Source organism: Octopus sinensis, linkage group LG1 (assembly GCF_006345805.1).
Source record: "Octopus sinensis linkage group LG1, ASM634580v1, whole genome shotgun sequence".
In the NCBI taxonomy this organism is placed as follows: domain Eukaryota; kingdom Metazoa; phylum Mollusca; class Cephalopoda; order Octopoda; family Octopodidae; genus Octopus; species Octopus sinensis.
In genome coordinates, this window is record NC_042997.1 from 72,804,287 (window position 1) to 72,822,844 (window position 18,558).

At 36.5% G+C, this 18,558-nt stretch overlaps 1 protein-coding gene across 4 annotated transcripts in view; it reads left to right on the forward strand.

The window, feature by feature from the left end:
• LOC115213075 (differentially expressed in FDCP 8-like) overlaps positions 1–18,558 on the forward strand; it is a 35,625-nt gene that overhangs the window by 926 nt on the left and 16,141 nt on the right. For 2 of the 4 annotated variants that reach the window (XM_036509593.1, XM_036509599.1), the window contains exons 2-7: positions 687–813; positions 2,904–2,962; positions 12,714–12,870; positions 15,297–15,361; positions 17,059–17,185; positions 17,946–18,010. In XM_036509593.1, coding sequence (XP_036365486.1) covers positions 687–813; positions 2,904–2,962; positions 12,714–12,870; positions 15,297–15,361; positions 17,059–17,185; positions 17,946–18,010 — 600 coding nt within the window. Of the gene's footprint in view, positions 1–402; positions 457–686; positions 814–2,903; positions 2,963–12,713; positions 12,871–15,296; positions 15,362–17,058; positions 17,186–17,945; positions 18,011–18,558 lie in introns of those variants that run through there. The other 2 variants (XM_036509587.1, XM_036509604.1) reach the window with 2 other exon arrangements.

An 18,558-nucleotide genomic window follows, 5' to 3' on the forward strand; every position in this document is an offset into this window, starting at 1 on the left:
GTGTTTAAGTTTATTAATTCCACAGCAAACTAATCGTGGCAGAATGAAGAATTGGGTTAAATGGTTATTTTTCTTCTAATAATTTTTCCCACCAGTATCAATATTCTTCGCCTGATATTATTCTACGTTTAGAATGATTGTTGTATTTAGATGGTGGCTGAATCTATGTCAGTGACTGTTGTGTTTATAACAATTAGTTCTATTTACTTCGTCATTGTTATGTTCATATCAACGATTGTTGTGTTTATATAATCACCATTCTGTTTATAGATTGTTAAATCTATGCCAGTGATTGTTTGTTTATTCTAGTGGTTGTTGGGTTTACATTGTCATTGGGTTTTATGATCATTGTTCAGTTTTGATTTTTAATTTTGTCTTTTTTTTTTCGGTTTAACGTATGCTGTGATGGATTTCGCTTTTTGGTCTTCCGGAGTCAAGGAAATGAGTTCCATTCAAGTACTGAAACTGATTCAATCGAACATACTATTTTATAAATGTGACTTTGTTCCCCTGCCAGTGCCACGATATTTCGTTAATTCTCTTGATATTCTCTGTTCAAATCCAGATGAGATCATGTCCTTGTGTTATTTGACTCTTTCCAGTGCCAAAATTTGGTTTCCTTGTATCTATGGTAGAAATTATTATTTATGCACATGTAATTTCACACCTTTTTTTTTCTTTTCAAGCCAATTGCAAGAGAATGGCCAAATGAGCCCCATCACTTCTATAAACAAAAAGTTTGTTGGAACAGACTGTGCAGCTTATGTGACCAATTTCTCGTCGGATACATGAATTATTCTGCCCAGTGTACAAGTAAGTTGTTGAATATCTTTTATCATCTCAAATGAAAGCCTTATGTGAAAAGATGAAGGATTTATAAATTAATGCTGTGTGTCTGATTTAGTGGTTGAAGTCTGCACGAACAATTATAACAACCGCTTACAAGTATGTCTGACTGTCTATTTGCTTATGCATGCATTATTTTCCTTTTAAGTCTTGATATATCTACACTAAGCAAGAAACCAATCTTATAATAATTTAGCTTGTCATCCTTTAATTAGCCCGTCGGTAACGCTTTCACATTGTTAGAGAAAAAAGGGAGAAAGAAGTGTCCATAATGTGAGGTAGAGGGAATGTAATTGTAACGCTTTCACGTGATTAGCTGAAGGGAAAGAGAAGAGAAAGAAAGATGAGAGAGAAAAAGAGGACATGGCGAAGAGTGAGACAGAAAGGAGAAAAAAAAAGAGGCAGAGAGAAAAAGACGGAGAAGCGTGACTTTAGGTAGGGAGAACGTAATATTTATTACATGGTTAAAAAAATTACTTAAAGGTAGTGATGATATAGAGGAAGAGAATTAAAAATATAACTATTGCAGAGGAGTGATGTTCTGATAATGGGGTTAAAGAAAGGCACCGAGAGAGGGGAGAGAGGTGGTGGTGGTGATTGGATGGTGATTTTTTATATCATCTATCACTTACCGCATGCGCATAAGTGCAATTCCGTGAAATATTCACGCTTATTTGCGCGGCAAATATATGCAATTTAACTAAAGGTGTCTCCCCTCCCCCACCTCTCTCTATCTTTCTGTATATTCTGTACATATATAGTAAAAATCCATTAAACAACACACTGTTAAGCCGGATATTGGATAATCCAAAGGAAATGTCAGTTTAGAGAATGGCTATCATTTCCGCCACCACCTTTAGTAACAGTGTTGTAACTGAGTGTTATAGATACCCAGTTGTTTATAACCACTTAGCTTACTCTAGTTAGGGATCGAAATGGGAGAGTAATAAAAGAAATTACTCTCTCTCTCTCTCTCCCCAGTTGTAAAATATGGCAGTCGTTCTGAGATAGCACTGCACCCTAGACAACTAGTTATATTGTGATGTGTTCAGAGTGGATGACGGCATCATGAGATAGTGACAACAATAAGAGCCAAATGCAGGCGACATTTCACTAATATATACTCGTGTCTAAGAAGTAACCTTTTCTGTCTAGCTCTCCACACTTCTCTAAATTAACTAATCTTTAAATTTGTCTACCGTGATCCTACTTCGACTCCATATCAAACTTGGTATTATGAAGCAATTTGTTAAAGCTCTGAATAAAGGTAGACCATGCTTTCACTGTATCTGCAATAAATTTTCTAGCCTCAGCAATAAAAAAGGTAAAAGATGGAGTATTTGATGGGTCACAAATCAGAAAATTGATGAAAGATAGGAACTGCCTTGAAAGAGCAGCATGGAATTCATTTGTAATATTTGTAAATGATTTTCTGGACCTTAAGAAAGCAGTCAACCATGCCGAAATAGTTGACAATATACTGGAGAACTTTTAAAGATTGGGAGCAAATATGAGCATAAGGCTGCACTATCTCCCTGAAAATTTTGGTGACACAACTGACGAGCAGGAAAAACATTTCCATGAGGAAATAAAATCAAAGGAACAAAAGTATCAAAACAGATGAGGCTTGCATATGATGGCAGACTATTTTTGAAATTTGGCTCGCGACCTTTCTGAGATTCAGCACTCAAGAAAATGGTCCAAATTCTAATTCATGAGAAATTAGGCATGAACAATGATGTAAAAATGTCTAAGAATATCAAGATTTTTACAAATTCTATGTATCCAGTTTTTTAAAATTTTGACGTTATGGTAATAAACAGATGTCATTTTTAGGATTCTGTGCGCGAAAAAGCCCCTAGTTCAGGTCCACATTTTGTGACCACAGAGAATTTTTTTCTTTTGGCCTGTGTGAATCTATATATATATATCTTCTTAAAATTGTTAAAATATTGTTCTCACATACTCGCGCGAGCACGATCATTATGAATTTCATAATTATCTAATGAAAGCTTTTTCTAACCATTTCTTTTTATTTGGATTATTTTCCTTGCTAGAATGCAATGCGACAGTACATAAGTGGTGTGCACCTCGTTTCAAAAGTTTCTGCATGAAGGTAAGATATTTTACTGATTCTTTTATTAATATTTGTTTAACTGTTTTTTCACAATGATATTTAACCACATTTTTATTTCACTATTATGTTTATTGTATGTCAGAGTAAGATGTTGTGTACGTCTACATTTGTGGTAGTAAATTCTTGATGAAACGAGAGTTGTTTCTGCTGTATTATTTGAACATCGCTGCCGTGCACAAATGTCATAGATTTACATTTGGAAAAATCTCATTGGTTCGCTATTTCATATCCTGGATCTTTTTCATAGCTGAGTACTTACAATGTGCTGTCAATTTCTGCACGGTCGTTACAGAATAAGGACAACCCCCCGGTGATTTGGCTAAATCCGCAAAATAGATTTGTTGCCCAGTTTTAATTTTCAGCTCTGATCGAATCTGCGAAGGAGCAAGCTAAAAGGATCTTATGTGTAGCTGCTCAACCTGCTATAAATAACAACCATCTCCCTCCACCTCTTTCTCTTGCTTTCAAATCAGGCAAGTCACATTGAACTATAAGTTCTGCAAATAATAATATCGTAATAGTTGTGCTATGGTCATGACTGGAACGCATTTGACCATAGGTCTGCATAGATAAAACTTTGAACTAAAGAACAATAGCTATGGCTACCCTTCAGGTTATCTTACTAAAATTGAACCTGTGTTGAAACCCGACTCACCGGGAGCTTACCTCAATCCAACAACACTCACTTTACGGAATATGAAAAGAATATTGACAAGGTATTGAGATGTACTAACCAGCATAAAGATAGTTGCGTCTGAGACTCCTCTTCTCTTTACTTACAAGTAAAAGTAAAAACATACATGAATGTATGTATATTATTTATATGCATTTATGTATGTATGTATGTATGTATGTATGTGTGTATGTATGTATGTATGTATGTATGTATGTATGTATGTCAGGTCACTTTCGGGCGCTACTGGTAACATGTAACCCAGTACAACCTGTTGTATGGTCGGTCGTCGGCGACTAAACCGGCAACCCCACCAAGCTTGCTTAGTGAGGAGGGTGTTTATTGGACACCCTGCGGGATGAAAAACAAAACCCGTCAAAGGGCGGAGGAACTCTTGAGAGTCAACGGCCATCCAATAATTGTCTTAAGGCTGTATCATGCGCGGGGACATAGAAATAATTGGACTGAATACCCGATCGCGCGGTTAAACCATTGGGAGTGAAGGACTCCTAGCCTTTGTTAGGGCATCCTTCTAGGAGAAGGTAACTCAGGTAACTGGGATAACTCCGACATAAAACCTGCGGCTCAGTGGTTACCGATGATGTTGCTTGTTCTTCTTTTCGGATTATGGCTTAGTGAGTGGGATTGACTCAGTGCACAGCCTTTCCTCACTTTAAAAAAAAATCTTCTTGCACAAGCATTTCACGATAACAACATTGATTAAGCTTCTTGCAATGGCCATACTCGATAACGAGGGGGCAGCCACCATGTATGTATGTATGTATGTATGTATGTATGTATGTATGTATGTATGTATGTATTATGTATGTATGTATATATGTATGTATGTATGCATGTATGTATGTATGTATGTATGTATGTATGTATGTATGTATGTATGTATGTATGCATGTAGGTAGGTAGGTAGGTAGGTAGGTAGGTAGGTAGGTAGGTAGGTAGGTAGGTAGGTAGGTAGATAGGTACGTACGTCCTTGTTCAGTTTTATTTCAAGATTTCTTACCAATAGAGAAAGAGTTGGTTTCTAACCTAGATCCAAGGCTCCTTCATTAGAATTTCAACATCAACAATATGGTATTTTTGTATGTATGTATGTATGTAAGTATGTTTGTATGTATGTATATGTGTAGATTTGTATGTTTTGTTTTATGTATGTATTCCCACGCATATTGTTGCATATCTAGACATGCTCATATGTATTTAAATGATAAACTTCTGGTAAGTTTTACAGATTTTTATAGTTCCAGTGATGGATTGGATTTGTAGTCTTCAAATTAGTTTCTCCATTCTGGTTTTGAGAAGCCTAACTTCTTAAGATTGGTATTTAGGCAGCGTGTTACATATTCCAGGGCCCCAATAATTATAGGTATAAACCTGAACTTGAAATCTGGACAGAATAATTGCAGATTTCTCAGTAGTTCAGCGTAGGTATTCTCCTTTACACCGAGCATCAGCTTTATGTTAACATCCGCTGGGCAGCTAATTTCCACAATTATACAGTGTCTCGCCTCTATCTCGAATTGTTATATCAGGTTTCTTGTGCTTACATTTTACTGCGGTTTTTACTGGGTATTCCTTTTTATTATGAGTGGCTTTGTCTTCTACCATGCCGTGGGCTCCTATTTCTTTGTTCTCCAGATAATCCTTCCGACAGATTTCATTATGCTTCTTACCGTGATGACATTTTCGGACAACTACTTATGATGTGGGTGATATCTTCGGTGTTAACTTCAAAAACTCTGCATCAATTGTTACATTTTACTGCTTTTCCTGCATCTCTATCCCTTTTGTGCATCAGGTATTTGGTTGATATTTCCTGTTCCTGGATTACAAACGCATACCCTTCAAAGTGGGAGGTAGTAATCCGGCTATTGCTCCATGATAGACCGCTTTGATGATCGATGTTATTTTCATCACGGAACTTTCTACTAACCTGTCCATGTATAGTCTACTGAGAAAAATTGATCTTCAGAACTCTCTGCATCCAATAAAACAGTGGCCCACAATGTATTTGTAGTGCCAATACTCATACCAATATTCGGGCTGCTTGATTGAACGCTTGATGAGATCCAAGACATTGATGTGAAAACCCCAAAAATACTAACAAGCACACATAATTTTTACATAAGCAGTGACGTAGACCATCTCTACCTTAAGCGAAAACAAGGCGACAGAGGCTTAACATCGATCCAAAATGCTTTTGAATGGATGATACGATGCAGCTGAGTCGTACGACTTCTTTAAGCATGTACTCTAGGTTATCAGGCAAGGAATGTTGCTCAGGGGACTGCATTCAAAATCTTATGATGTTATCAGCTTCATGTATGCAAACTTAGTCAAGAGATGCACTTCGACACTTGGTGGTTAAAAGATGTTGCCGAAGGGTTGTGATCCGACATTCAAAAGCATTTTGGATCGATGTTAAGCCTCTGTCGCCTTGTTTTCGCTTAAGGTAGAGATGGTCTACGTCACTGCTTATGTAAAAATTATGTGTGCTTGTTAGTATTTTTGGGGTTTTCACATCAATGTCTTGGATCTCATCAAGCGTTCAATCAAGCAGCCCGAATATTGGTATGAGTATTGGCACTACAAATACATTGTGGGCCACTGTTTTATTGGATGCAGAGAGTTCTGAAGATCAATTTTTCTTTATTCGGCTGTAATATTCTTTAGTAACACGCGTTTTGTTACAGGTATCATTGCAAGATATGTTTTCATCCATTCCTAGATACCTATAACATTCCTCGTCAGATATAGCGGAAACACTCGAATAATTAATGGTGATGTTGCTAGTCTGGTTTATAGTTTTCCACCTTTTCACAACCACATAACATTTACCCTGATCAAACTCCAACCCTACATCCTTTGAGAATCTCGTAAATAGGTCAAGGCTTTTTTTTTCATCTCATGCATATTCTTTACTTGCAGCTTCAAATGATCCACAAAGAAACAATGTGTAATTTTAGTATTTCTGTTTCCTTGTGGACCAGTGAAATATCGTTCAGACTTCCTTAACATGAATGACAAGGGGTTTACTGAAAGTATAAACAGCATCACAGAGAGGCTGTCCCCTTGGAATATGCCTTTGCGATACTACATTATATCAGTAATAATACAGTTACTCTTTGTGCTTTATTTCAAGATGGTGGCCCACGATGATGTCAGGTCAGCTGTGGCTTTGACTATACTCACTAGACCTTTAGCAAGCTGAGGGGCTTCTAGCATTCATGAGTGGGGAACAGAGTCATGGGCTTTCTTGTAGTCTAGCCACATTGAAACTAGGTTCATTGTATGCTCTCGTACCTCACGGTTTTGCTGATTAACAATTGCTCAGCACATCCCCAGACTCCCTTCTTCCCAGCTGCTTGTTCTACTGTGATAATGTTATTTGTTTCACAATGGGCTTGGAGGAAAAGGTTTAAACATGCAATATATATCTTACACATTAAGTTCTGGCATGCAACTGGCCAGTAGTTTGTTTGTTTTTGTTTTTGCCATGTGCATTTGGGGATCAATTTTGTCTCTGCCAGAGCTAACCAGTTCGGTATGCTACTGTTACCAATGATAGCTTGCTGGTACAGATTGATTAGATATGGTCGATTGAAGGTTAGCCTCTTGTACAAATATCCAACAATCAAGCCTCTTCCAGGTACTTTTCCATCCTGGAGTTTCTCGATCGCAGTTGCAAGAGTTTCATCATCAATGTTGTATATCTTGGGTGTAACGGGGAGCAATAACTTCGGATTTCCTCCAGCCACAGAGCATCTTAGTTAAACTCTTTCTCTTCACTCCAAATTTTGCTCCAGAAGGAGTCTATGTCCTCTCGTGAAAGAGCTTCTGTGATGTTCACTGCTCCACCTATCATGTTTCTGTATACTGCTGCCTGGTTCCGGTTAAATTTTTATTTATTGTTCTTCTCTCGGTTATTCTCTTCTAATGTCGGAGTGTTTTACTGACAGCTTTTAGCTCCTGCTTGAAGACTAATCAGTTTGCAAGTGAGTGTCCTCTTTTGCTATCTCCCAACATCATTTCTATCTCCTTCTTTACTTTCTGTTGGTGTAACTTATAGTGATCTGCTTGTTTGCACACAATAAGCATCATTATATGACTGATGGTCTTCCGTAAACCAGTTATCTTTTTCTCTGTCTTCAAAACCCATGATGGTACTTTCTTCGTTGTTTCGGTTTTGTTTACTTTTTGAATGTCATTCATGTACTGTTTTACAGTAGTAGCCAGAGCATATATGTTTATGTTTTCCAGTTTCAGCTCTTTTTCCTGTAAAAGTTAAACCCTTTATAGACGGAAAACCCAGGGTAATCCATAAACCGGCCTTCACCAGGAAAAAATATAGACTGCTCTACATCTCAGAGTGTGCTTCTCCGGATTTATGTTTTTCTAAAAATTATATATATATATATATGTGTGTGTGTGTGTGTGTGTAATCAAAATAAGCAACAGGATATCCAGAGGTAATGCAGTACGATCGTTTCAAGCGACTCCATTTAATTGAACAATGCAACCATTACATCAATTTAAAGGCAGAGCAAACCTCAGCTGCATAAATATATAGAAGTAAATTAAATTAAAACAGATGGACACTTTAGTTTAATTTTACCTAAAACTTCCAAGAAGCTTCTAAGCTGAAGTGAAGACAGCATGTTCTTTGTCTATCTCCTTACCTTCTTGGAGGTTTTAGGTAAAATTATAATAATGTATCCATCTGTTTAATTTAATTTAATTCTATGTATTTATGCAGCTGAGGATTTCTCTGGATTTAAATTGATGTAATGGTTGCATTGTTCAATTAAATGGAGTCGCTTGACACGATCGTACGGCATTACTCTGGATATCCAGCTGCTTTTTTGATTTTAATCACCTTATTTTGAAACTGTATGTATAATACCGTACTAAATTCTGGTGCCTCAACAAGAGTACCTAATTCATCTGAATCTAAATTTTTGCTTATATGTGTGTGTGTGTGTGCGTGTGTGTGTGTATGTGTAGATAGATAGATAGTAGATAGATAGATAGATAGATAGATAGATAGATAGATAGATAGATAGATAGACAGACAGACAGACAGATAGACAGGCAGACAGACAGATAGATAGTTAGATAGATATGTGTGCGTGCGTATGTATATATATATATATAATATATATATATATATATATATATATATATATATATATATATTTGTAAAAAATGAAGTTTGAAAATGCCGCTATATTAGATAAATTTTAATTTAACATGTTTCAGTTCTTGAAATAACGAACCTTATCAAAAAAAAAATTTTTATATAATAAAGAGAGTCCATGCTATATGTTTAAAGAGTATGATGTAACAGTTCATAATTGTGACATACATTCAATAGAGTCAAATATAAAAAATTCATGTTCTTGAAAAGGCGAGGAGTTCATTATAGATTTTACCTTGTGTTCCAATGGGAGCAACAGTAATGATTTTTGGTCGGCGTCTGCTGGCATAATTTTGGTAAATTTTGTGATTGTTGGATTTATATCAGCTGGTCTCTGGCACTGTTCACTGACGTCATATAGTTCCAAACCAATCAAAACCCAGCCTCAACGAATATAGTGAAAAGACTCCTAACTGTATCCTGTTAGGAAACCAACCAAGCGGAACGACAAGTTTGACCACGGAAGAAAAACGTCATCAATTTTTTGACGAATCGAAATTAGATCTGACCCATGACTCTATCCTGTTAGGTGGCTAGCCCAGCAGAACGAGTAGTTTGACCACGGAAGAAAAACGTCATCAATGTTTTGACGAATCAGAATCGGGTCTGACCCATAGCTGTATCGTGTGAGGAAACCGACCAAGCAGGGTGACAATAGCTTGACCACTGAGGTAAAACGTCATCAATTTTTTGACGAATCAGAATTAGATCTGCTCGCAGAGAAAGAAATCTTTTTATAAATTTTTCCTTCCCTAAGACATATCACTGCCAGCGTGAGTGGCTGTTTAAGGATCTGAGAAATTGTAATTCGCCCCACCTCCATTATCATAATTCTCTCACTGTGGCCGTAGCAACAGTGACCACGGTGGTTGTAGTAGTAGTGCGAGTAGGGGCAGTCGTAGTGGTTGTGGTAGAATTTCGTTTTTCTTTTTCGGAAGACCAATGTTTTGTTTTAATATTCCTGGCCCAGTGTGTTCAAACTTGGTCTAAATTTTTTGATGAAATAAAGTTCTTTATTTTGGCGTTGCGTGAAGGTTACGCTGTCGCTGAATTTGTAAAGTGGGTAAGTTGTAAATTTCGGATTTACATTTGCAGCACATCTATCTATGTGTCCGCTGACCGGTATTTTCCGGTATTCAGGGTTTCTAATTTGTGATTTATGCACCGCCATCCTGTTACGTAAGCTATTTTTTGTATGGCCTATATACTGCCTATTGCAGCCTGCGCATGTTAAGACGTAAATTAAGTTTTCTGATGCACAGGTGAAGTTTGCTCTAATGGTGAACTGATGGCCTTGTTCTAGTATAAATTCTGAACCTTCTACCAAGATGACACAGATTCCGCAGTTGGGCCTTCCACATTTTCTAACTGCTGGTTTTGTGGTTGATGTTGAGTGCAGTTTAGCTTGGGTTAAAATCCATTTCAAGGATTTTGGTTGCCGTTTACTTTTAATGATGGTGTGTGTTTCGAGGATCCGGTTCATCTTTGGGTCTCCCTTTAGCAGGGCTGTGCTTTGTAGTATGGTGCTGAAGGCCTCATTATTGAGTGGGTTGTGTGTAGAGATGTAGGGAAGGGTTTTTAATTGTTCTTTCTTTTTTGGTTTTGTTTGTCTCAGGTCTTCTATACTTAATTTAAGTGCCCTTTGGATTGCACTGTCTATTAGGGGCTGTGGATAGTTTCTATTTGTGAGTGTGGTTTTAAGTTCCTGGAGACGTGTGTGTCGGGTGTTTGTGTCTGATATTATGGTGCAAATCCTTCTAGCTAAACAAAAAGGGACATTTATTCTAGTGTGTCGTGGGTGGCATGAATCAAAGGGTAGGTACTGTTTGGAGTCTGTCGGTTTATAGTAGATATTTGTCTCTATTTTGTTGCCGGTTTTCTTAATGAGGATGTCTAAAAATGGTAATTCTTCTTCGTTATGATCCATCGGGAATTGTATATTATCATTTATTCCATTTAATAGTATTTTAAATTCCTCAAGTTTCTCTATACTTTTATCCCAGATGATGAAACAGTCGTCGAGGTATCTTTTCCAGTTGTTCTGGATATAGGTGGAGAAGGTGTTTCCATATTTCTCGAGTGTTATCTGGTAGAGTATTTTCTGGAGGTATCCCATCACTAGGTTGGCAAAAGAAGGTGCAGTACGCGTGCCCATCGCTGTTCCCGATCTTTGTCTGTAGAAATTATTGTCAAAAATAAAGTAATTGTTTTCTAAAATAAATCTAAGTCCTTCTATTATAAGGTCTTTGTTTATGCGAGTTGGGAGTTCAAAGGAGTAGTTATTCAGCCAGAAGGTGATCGCTTCTATTCCTAGGTTGTGAGGGATGTTAGAATAAAGGTTAACTACGTCGAATGATACTAGAAGGGTTTTCTCATTGACTGTTTTAGGGAGGTGGTTGAGCATGTCTATATCGTCTCTTACGTAGCTTTTGATGTGTTTTAGGAAAGGTTTAAGAAGTGTGTCTAAGAAATTGCTGAGGCGGTGAGTCTCACATGCTGGCCCTGCTAAGTTTAAGATCATTTGGCGAAGGGATTTTGATGAGTATATCGGTAGATATTTTGCATGTTTCTCTAATTATTTGGCTTTTGTGTACTTTAGGGATACCATAGAACAAACTCGATTTGCACTTGAAGTTAGTGATGTATTCATACTCCTTGTCCGTGAGTCCTTCTCGGTATGTGTTGATTAGTGTCCTAAGGTTATACATTATTTTTTGCTGATTATACTGTTGGGCCCTTTCATAATACGTTTCATCTCTTAATAGGGATAGTACTAAATTTTTATAATCGTTTGTATTCATTACTACTATCGCGTTGCCCTTATCTGCCTCCTTAATTGTTATTGCTTTGTCTTCTCTTAGTTTGATGAGCACATTCCATTCTCTTTTGTTAAAGTTAGGGCTGTGTTTTTGTTTCTTGGTGAATTGAAACGGGAAATTAGTTATGTAGTCACAATAGCGGTCTAAGGCTTTATTCTTTCCCTTGGTGGGGGTGTAATTGCTCTTGTTTCTAGCTATTGAATCCTCGTCTATTTGTTTGCCATGAAATTCCCCGGTAAGTCTTAGTTTCCTGCAAAATTCCGAAATATCATCTTTCATTTCATAGTAGTTAGTAGTAGTAGTAGTAGTAGTAGTAGTAGTAGTAATAGTAATAGTAATAGTAATAGTAATACTAATAATAATAATAATAATAATAATAATAATAATAATAATAATAATAATAATAATAATATATTCCCTGATGCAGTACCTGGCAGTAGCTCACATGGCTTCTTATCTTAAATTATTGTAAGTGCTATCATGTACCTTTTTTGTCTTGATATAACCAATTGAGCATGTCTCCCTTAGTGGTTGACGATATGTGCATCTCTGATCACGAGCAGAAGTAGTGGGGGAGCATCCTAGCCATGTGTTGAGAGGAACTCTTTAGGGTTTGGATAATTCACCTCTGGAAACATGGGCGTTTCGTTCAACATCTTTAGATAGCCCTTATTCAGAGACCTTTTTGGCAGGATGGGCTACTCGGACTGAAAAAATCTAACTGAGCCCCACCTGCAAGGTCATGCGCTGTTAATTTTAATATGAAATTACCATGTCGAGCGCATATGGTTGTGATGCATGTGCCTGGTGTACCCTTATCAGACGGTTAGTCATGGTGGGTATTCTGGGTTTCGAATATTTTACCCCTGTATCACTTTGATGATATGCTCAGCTCTCTCACTCAATAATAATGACAGCGATGACAACGGCAACAACAATAACAGCAACAACAACAATAACAACAATAATAATAATAATAATAATAATAATAATAATAATAATAATAATAATAATAATTTTCAGGGATTTCCAGATGTTGATAGAAAAGAAAAGCTTGTTAAGCAAATCTACTATGAAGGTCATAAACTGGTTTTGGTTAAGAAGCAGTTTCACACAAGAAGATGCTGGTGTTGCGCAGGTTACGTCGGAAGATACTACCATTTGTGTTACGTTTGCAAAGGCAAGCCTCTTTTTATATTTTGTAATGTCTTATTTCTAGGAGTAGAGTTAAATAGTGTCATGTCTTATTTAGGTTTATTTCACACATGTCTCTAATGTTCCTTACGAAGATACAACTATCATACTTGTCCATCATTCTCCACAAATCATAGAATTCATAATTGTTCTAGTCTACTTTCACTCTGTTCACTATCTTCAGGTATTGATCAAGTACAAGATGTTCATGTCATCTAAAATTTTTAGCTTTGTTTCTACATTTTCCTTTTCTTCTGTCGCCATTTTACTAGCGTTGATTTTTTTTGTCCGTTTAACATCAGTTGTGTACTTGTTTTACATCCCCTAAAGTCTCATTTCTTCATTTCATTTCTACTTTACTCGATGTCATCGCTTTCTCTATAAAAAAAAACCCATTAATCTTCTTCTTCTTCTTCTTCTTCTTCTTCTTCTTCTTCTTCTTCTTCTTCTTCTTCTTCTTCTTCTCTTCTTCTCTTCTTCTTCTTTCTTCTTCTTCTTCTCTTCTTCTTCTTCTTCTTCTTATTATTATTATTATTATTATTATTATTATTATTATTATATTATTATATTATTATTATCATTATTATTATTATTATCATTATTATTATTACTATTATTTTTTATATTTTTATTATTATTATTCTATGTTTGACTTTTGCTTTATGTTTGTACAAGTTGGCTCCAAGTCTCACCCAGAGACCTCAAGAGACAACAGGTCGGAAGTTCACGTTGTTGTTATGCCTAGTGTGCCATATATTTGGGTGTTTTTTTGGTGTTGTACTAGTGAATGTCTAATAAATAAATTTTTAAAAAAACAAAGTTTGTTTTAAACTTTGAGATTATATAGAGTATTTTGCGTAGGATATGAGCAGTTCCCATGAGCACTATCTTTTGAATTTCTGCCATTTTGGGGTTTCCTGGTATCTGAGTTAGGTAGCAATCAGCCCCTTTTTGCTATCATTCCCAGGGCACCTATGACAACAGGTATTGTTTTAGTCTTCAGGTTCCACATTTTGCTGATTTCTATTTCAAGATCTTTATATTTGCTCAGTTTTTGGTAGGTCTTGACAGATACGTTTATATCGATTGGGACAGTCATATCAATGAGGAGGCATGTTCTTTGTCTGAAGTCTTTCAATATGATGTCTGGCCTGTTTGCATCTATCTTTCTGTCAGTTTGAATGGTGAAGTTCCAGAGGAGTGAGATTTGTGTGCGGGAATTCGAACCACCTCAAAGCCTTTTGCCACGCGGTGGAGAAAGCACGAAACTCTCCACCGTTACTACCAACTCCTCGAGGTGGTGAGAAAACTATTACCTCGCATCTTCCTCCTTCCTCCTATTCAGGCCTCGCTAAAGCAAAGTCCTGATTGATATCGTCGGAGATAAGAGAAAAACTGAATATGAACCAGAGACCGGCCCAAATTGAAGACCCTAAGATATGACAGTAAAGAACGAAATCCGTCACAACACAAATTTAAAAACAAAGCAACACCAACATTATCTTCACCCATTTTTACAAACACATCCACAACCACAAAAACACGAAAACAAAAAGAAATACCCAAGGAATAAAATGACCAATAGTCACACTCTCGGAGACACACTTCCTTCATCAACTTCACTGTTATTCGAAAGAGCAACATTGAATTGATCGAGGAAGTAATTGATAACAAAGGCATTACAACAAATGGATACTAAATCCATGCTGGAAGTTGAGTGCTGATACTTCCAAGTGAGCCAATTACAATTGTTATTACATCTACTCTCCTCGTTGATCACGACCTTCGTATTTCCCACTTCAAATCGTCATAGTTGTTTATTGAGTGAGAGAAATGCTTGCCATCAAAGTGACACTGGAGTAAAATATACGAAGCCCAATATACCCATCAAGACTACCATCTGATAAGGGTACTCCAGACACAGCGCATGATCTTGCAGGTGAGACCCAGTTAGAATTTTCATCGGGCTGAGTATCTCATCCCGTTCAAAAGGCTCCTGAATAAAGGTTGTTTAAAGATGGTGAACGAAATACCAGAGGTGAATTATTCAAACTCCTAAGAATTCCTCTCAACACATGGCTATGATGCTCCCCCACTACTTCTGATCATGATCAGAGATGAACATATCATCAGTCACTAAGGGACATGCTCAACTGGTTAAGGTCAAATCTGTGGTATTGAGCAGAATATTTGCTGTTGCTCATTTTTTATACCAAAACAAAACATATATGATAGCACTTCCAATCAGTTAAGATCAAAGGTTACGAGAGTCAGTGCTTGGTACTGCATCAGGGCATTTATTATTATTGTTATTATTATTATTATTATTATTATTATTATTATTATTATTATTATTATTATTATTATTATGTGCTTCTCTTATATGAGTTTTAATCTTAAATGTCGTTTCAGTTTGCAACTTTATCTGCCACCCACATTGTATTGGGAATATGAAGCTTACTTGCAAAACTGTGCAGGTAATATAATAATATTACTAATATTTTATTAGCGACCATTCTTCTTTTAACTCTTACTTTTCTCGCCTCACATCTTTCTTTATCCACTCGTCTTTATCATAACGTCTTCAGAAATCATAGGGGGTTGAGCTACAAGTAATGATAGCTTCATTACTTGAGGCTAATTTTTAATTCTATTAGTATTATCATTAGTGTACAAATCTATACTCTACTAAGAAATTTGTGCACGCACGTGTGTGTGTGTGTGTGTGTGTGTGTGTGTGTGTGTGCGTGTGTATATACATACATACATGCATATATGTATACATACATACGTGCATACACACACACACACACACACACAACACACACACACACACACACATATATATATATATATATATATATACAGCTCACTGTACATGGTTAGTTCTATTTAAAAACCAGGATGTTTGTGCATAACAAAACACGAGAAAAACAATGAACGAGAAAGTTGATGAAGAAAGCAGAACGAGAAGAGAAAGGATGCATAATAACGGGAAAAGAAAGAAGCCAAAAGTTGCATCCTCTTTGTCCATAGACTTGATCTGTGAGGAGAGCTATCCAACGGCTGCAAGACAGTTATTCAACCTGGAGGGTGTATCCTCCAGTTCGACAAAAGAATTTTGTACCCGTGCTTCCATTTGCTGAAAATTTAGGATCTCGAATCACGTAATGTGGTGGAATTCTTGGATCTAAAAAGAATATGTGATCTTTCAGCTAAGCATAAGCTTGCATCTCTTTCATTCATTTATATACGACAGGGGTTGTATTTCCACAATTTCCCACTTGATTGTGTGTGGTCTTCAGATCCCGCACGTGGCTAACCAGCTTAGCGGTTTTATTTTGTCTGTGTCGAAAAGAAGACTGGAAGATTGCATAACGTCTTTTAAAATTATCTTCACATAGACCGCGTAATTTTCCTTTTCGATTACGTTACCTTATAGCACTGCTGTAATATCGGCCTCATAAAACGACTGAACCCGGAGGTTAGGGCGTGGCATTCGATTTTTTCCTAGACATTTGCACCTTCATAGGTGAAGGGTTGGAAGAATATTTCCAACTTTGTAGCAGATTTTCTAGTGAATAAACGAAAGTGTGACGTGAAGGTTGGTTAATATGATGGCGATGTAGTCTCCTTGGAAATTAACTTGAATTATTATTTCGGACCTTCTGTTAATCAGGCAAAACGGATAATCGAGGGCGTGACTGGAAGTTAAGATGTCGGAAAATTCGTATATTCTGTGTGGGGGGAGGTGCGTGCGTGTGTGTGTGTGTATGCATGTGTAAAATCCTGATGAGGACACTACTCTAGACATGCCAAGACCTAAAAATAGTCTAATATTTGAAAGAACAAAGAATTAGTGTTAAAGATCGACTGACTTATTCACATTTTCTAGTATTTGGAACTAGTATATTGTGAAAGTGAATTCCTTTACCTGCCGAGATCACCGCTCAGATTCTCTTCCCAGCAATATTATTAGCTGATCTTTGTCTATTTTTAGTTGTAAAAATATTACATTACTTATACAGCTAATACGATGGACAAAGAGCCGACACATAAACTCATTTCTACTACCTTTAAAATATATTTTTGTTATTATACGTTTTCTATCATATTTTTTCTGCTTTTCATTTTTCTTCTGCTTTCTGATTTTTATTTTTCGTTTTGGTTTCAGAAAGATAACTTTTGTAATGAAATACAAGGACATAAATTTGTATTAACATACAAAAAATTATGGACACAGTGTGAGAAATGTCATTTTAACCTAGATATTTTCCTTACTCCTGCCTACAAGTGCAAAGGTTAAAGTATTTTCTTTATAACTAGTCATTTGTGCTGTTGATTTCTCATTTGTATATTTGTGTGTAATTTTTTCCTCAGTGTTTTTGATTTCTTAAAATCTTTAGGAAGTGTTGTTTAATAGATCGGTTCCCAAGATGTCACCCATAAGAGTTTATTTAGATTCTGCACTGAAACCCGTTCCAAGCTTTCGTAGAACGGTAATGAGCGGCGCGTAATCTCACTCCCCTATTCTAACAGTGTCGATTAAGTCTTGCTATACGAATCAATATAAAAGGCGTCCTGATCATGAATAGAATTAAGAACTGTCACCACGCATCATAATTACACACACCCTGATAACTTTTCATTACAATATCCTCACCTTAAAATTTATTTGCAAAGACACATAGCACCCTATTCATACACATACATACACACGCTTCCAAAATCAATCCACCCTCATATAAACTGCCAAAAATATATTCTTCCCCACAATTATGAATATCCCAGTACGTCGCGAAACTTTGAACTATCACTTATTATATAATAAACGTACCTATGCACTCTATCCGACAGAGTTCTATTCGTAAAATATATTTTTAACTGTACTTTACAGCTCTTTAATTACGATTTTGATTTCCTTTTAATTATGTATACGCTTCCATTTATACACCCCGTTTATTATCTTGAGAATAGTAAAGTCGCACCATCCCATTTTCTTCGGCCCCCAAAATGCCAGTAAGATAATTCTATTCTTTTTTTTTTTTTTTTTTTTGGCAGAATGTGGAATAAAAGTACACAGTGATTGTAAACACTTCTATAATTTTGAATGCCCTTCAACATACGTAAGTTATAACAATTTGCCATCTATAAAGTATTGTAGAGTAATTTATTGGATCCATTACTAGTCGTGTCGGTAATGTGATAGCTTCAACGCAAAAAAACTAACCTTATATTTTCCTGACAGAAGAAGCATTTACATTCAATTCTCTTTTATTAAGTATTGTCATATATATATACGAGCAAAACGCCCCCCGTCCCATGGACGGTGCTGAGTTGTCAAACATTTAAACCAAATTTTCTCAACACAACCTGTCCGACCGTCCCATAGGCCTCCCCTTTGCGAAAACACTGATTTAACCTAAATTTGAGACATTAGTAAAAGACAGATTTCGACTAATGTACATGCACGTACAAATGCACGTTCCCACGCCTTTATCAATCGCATTCTCACCTGGAGTCGATTTTTGTAATTTTTTTCAAGACTTATACACGCCCTGATACCGTCGGTATCTACATTTCAAATTTGAGCGCAATCGGATGGAGGATACCCGAGATCCTAGAAGACACACAGATAGACAGACAGACAGAACGAATTTTATATAATAGATGT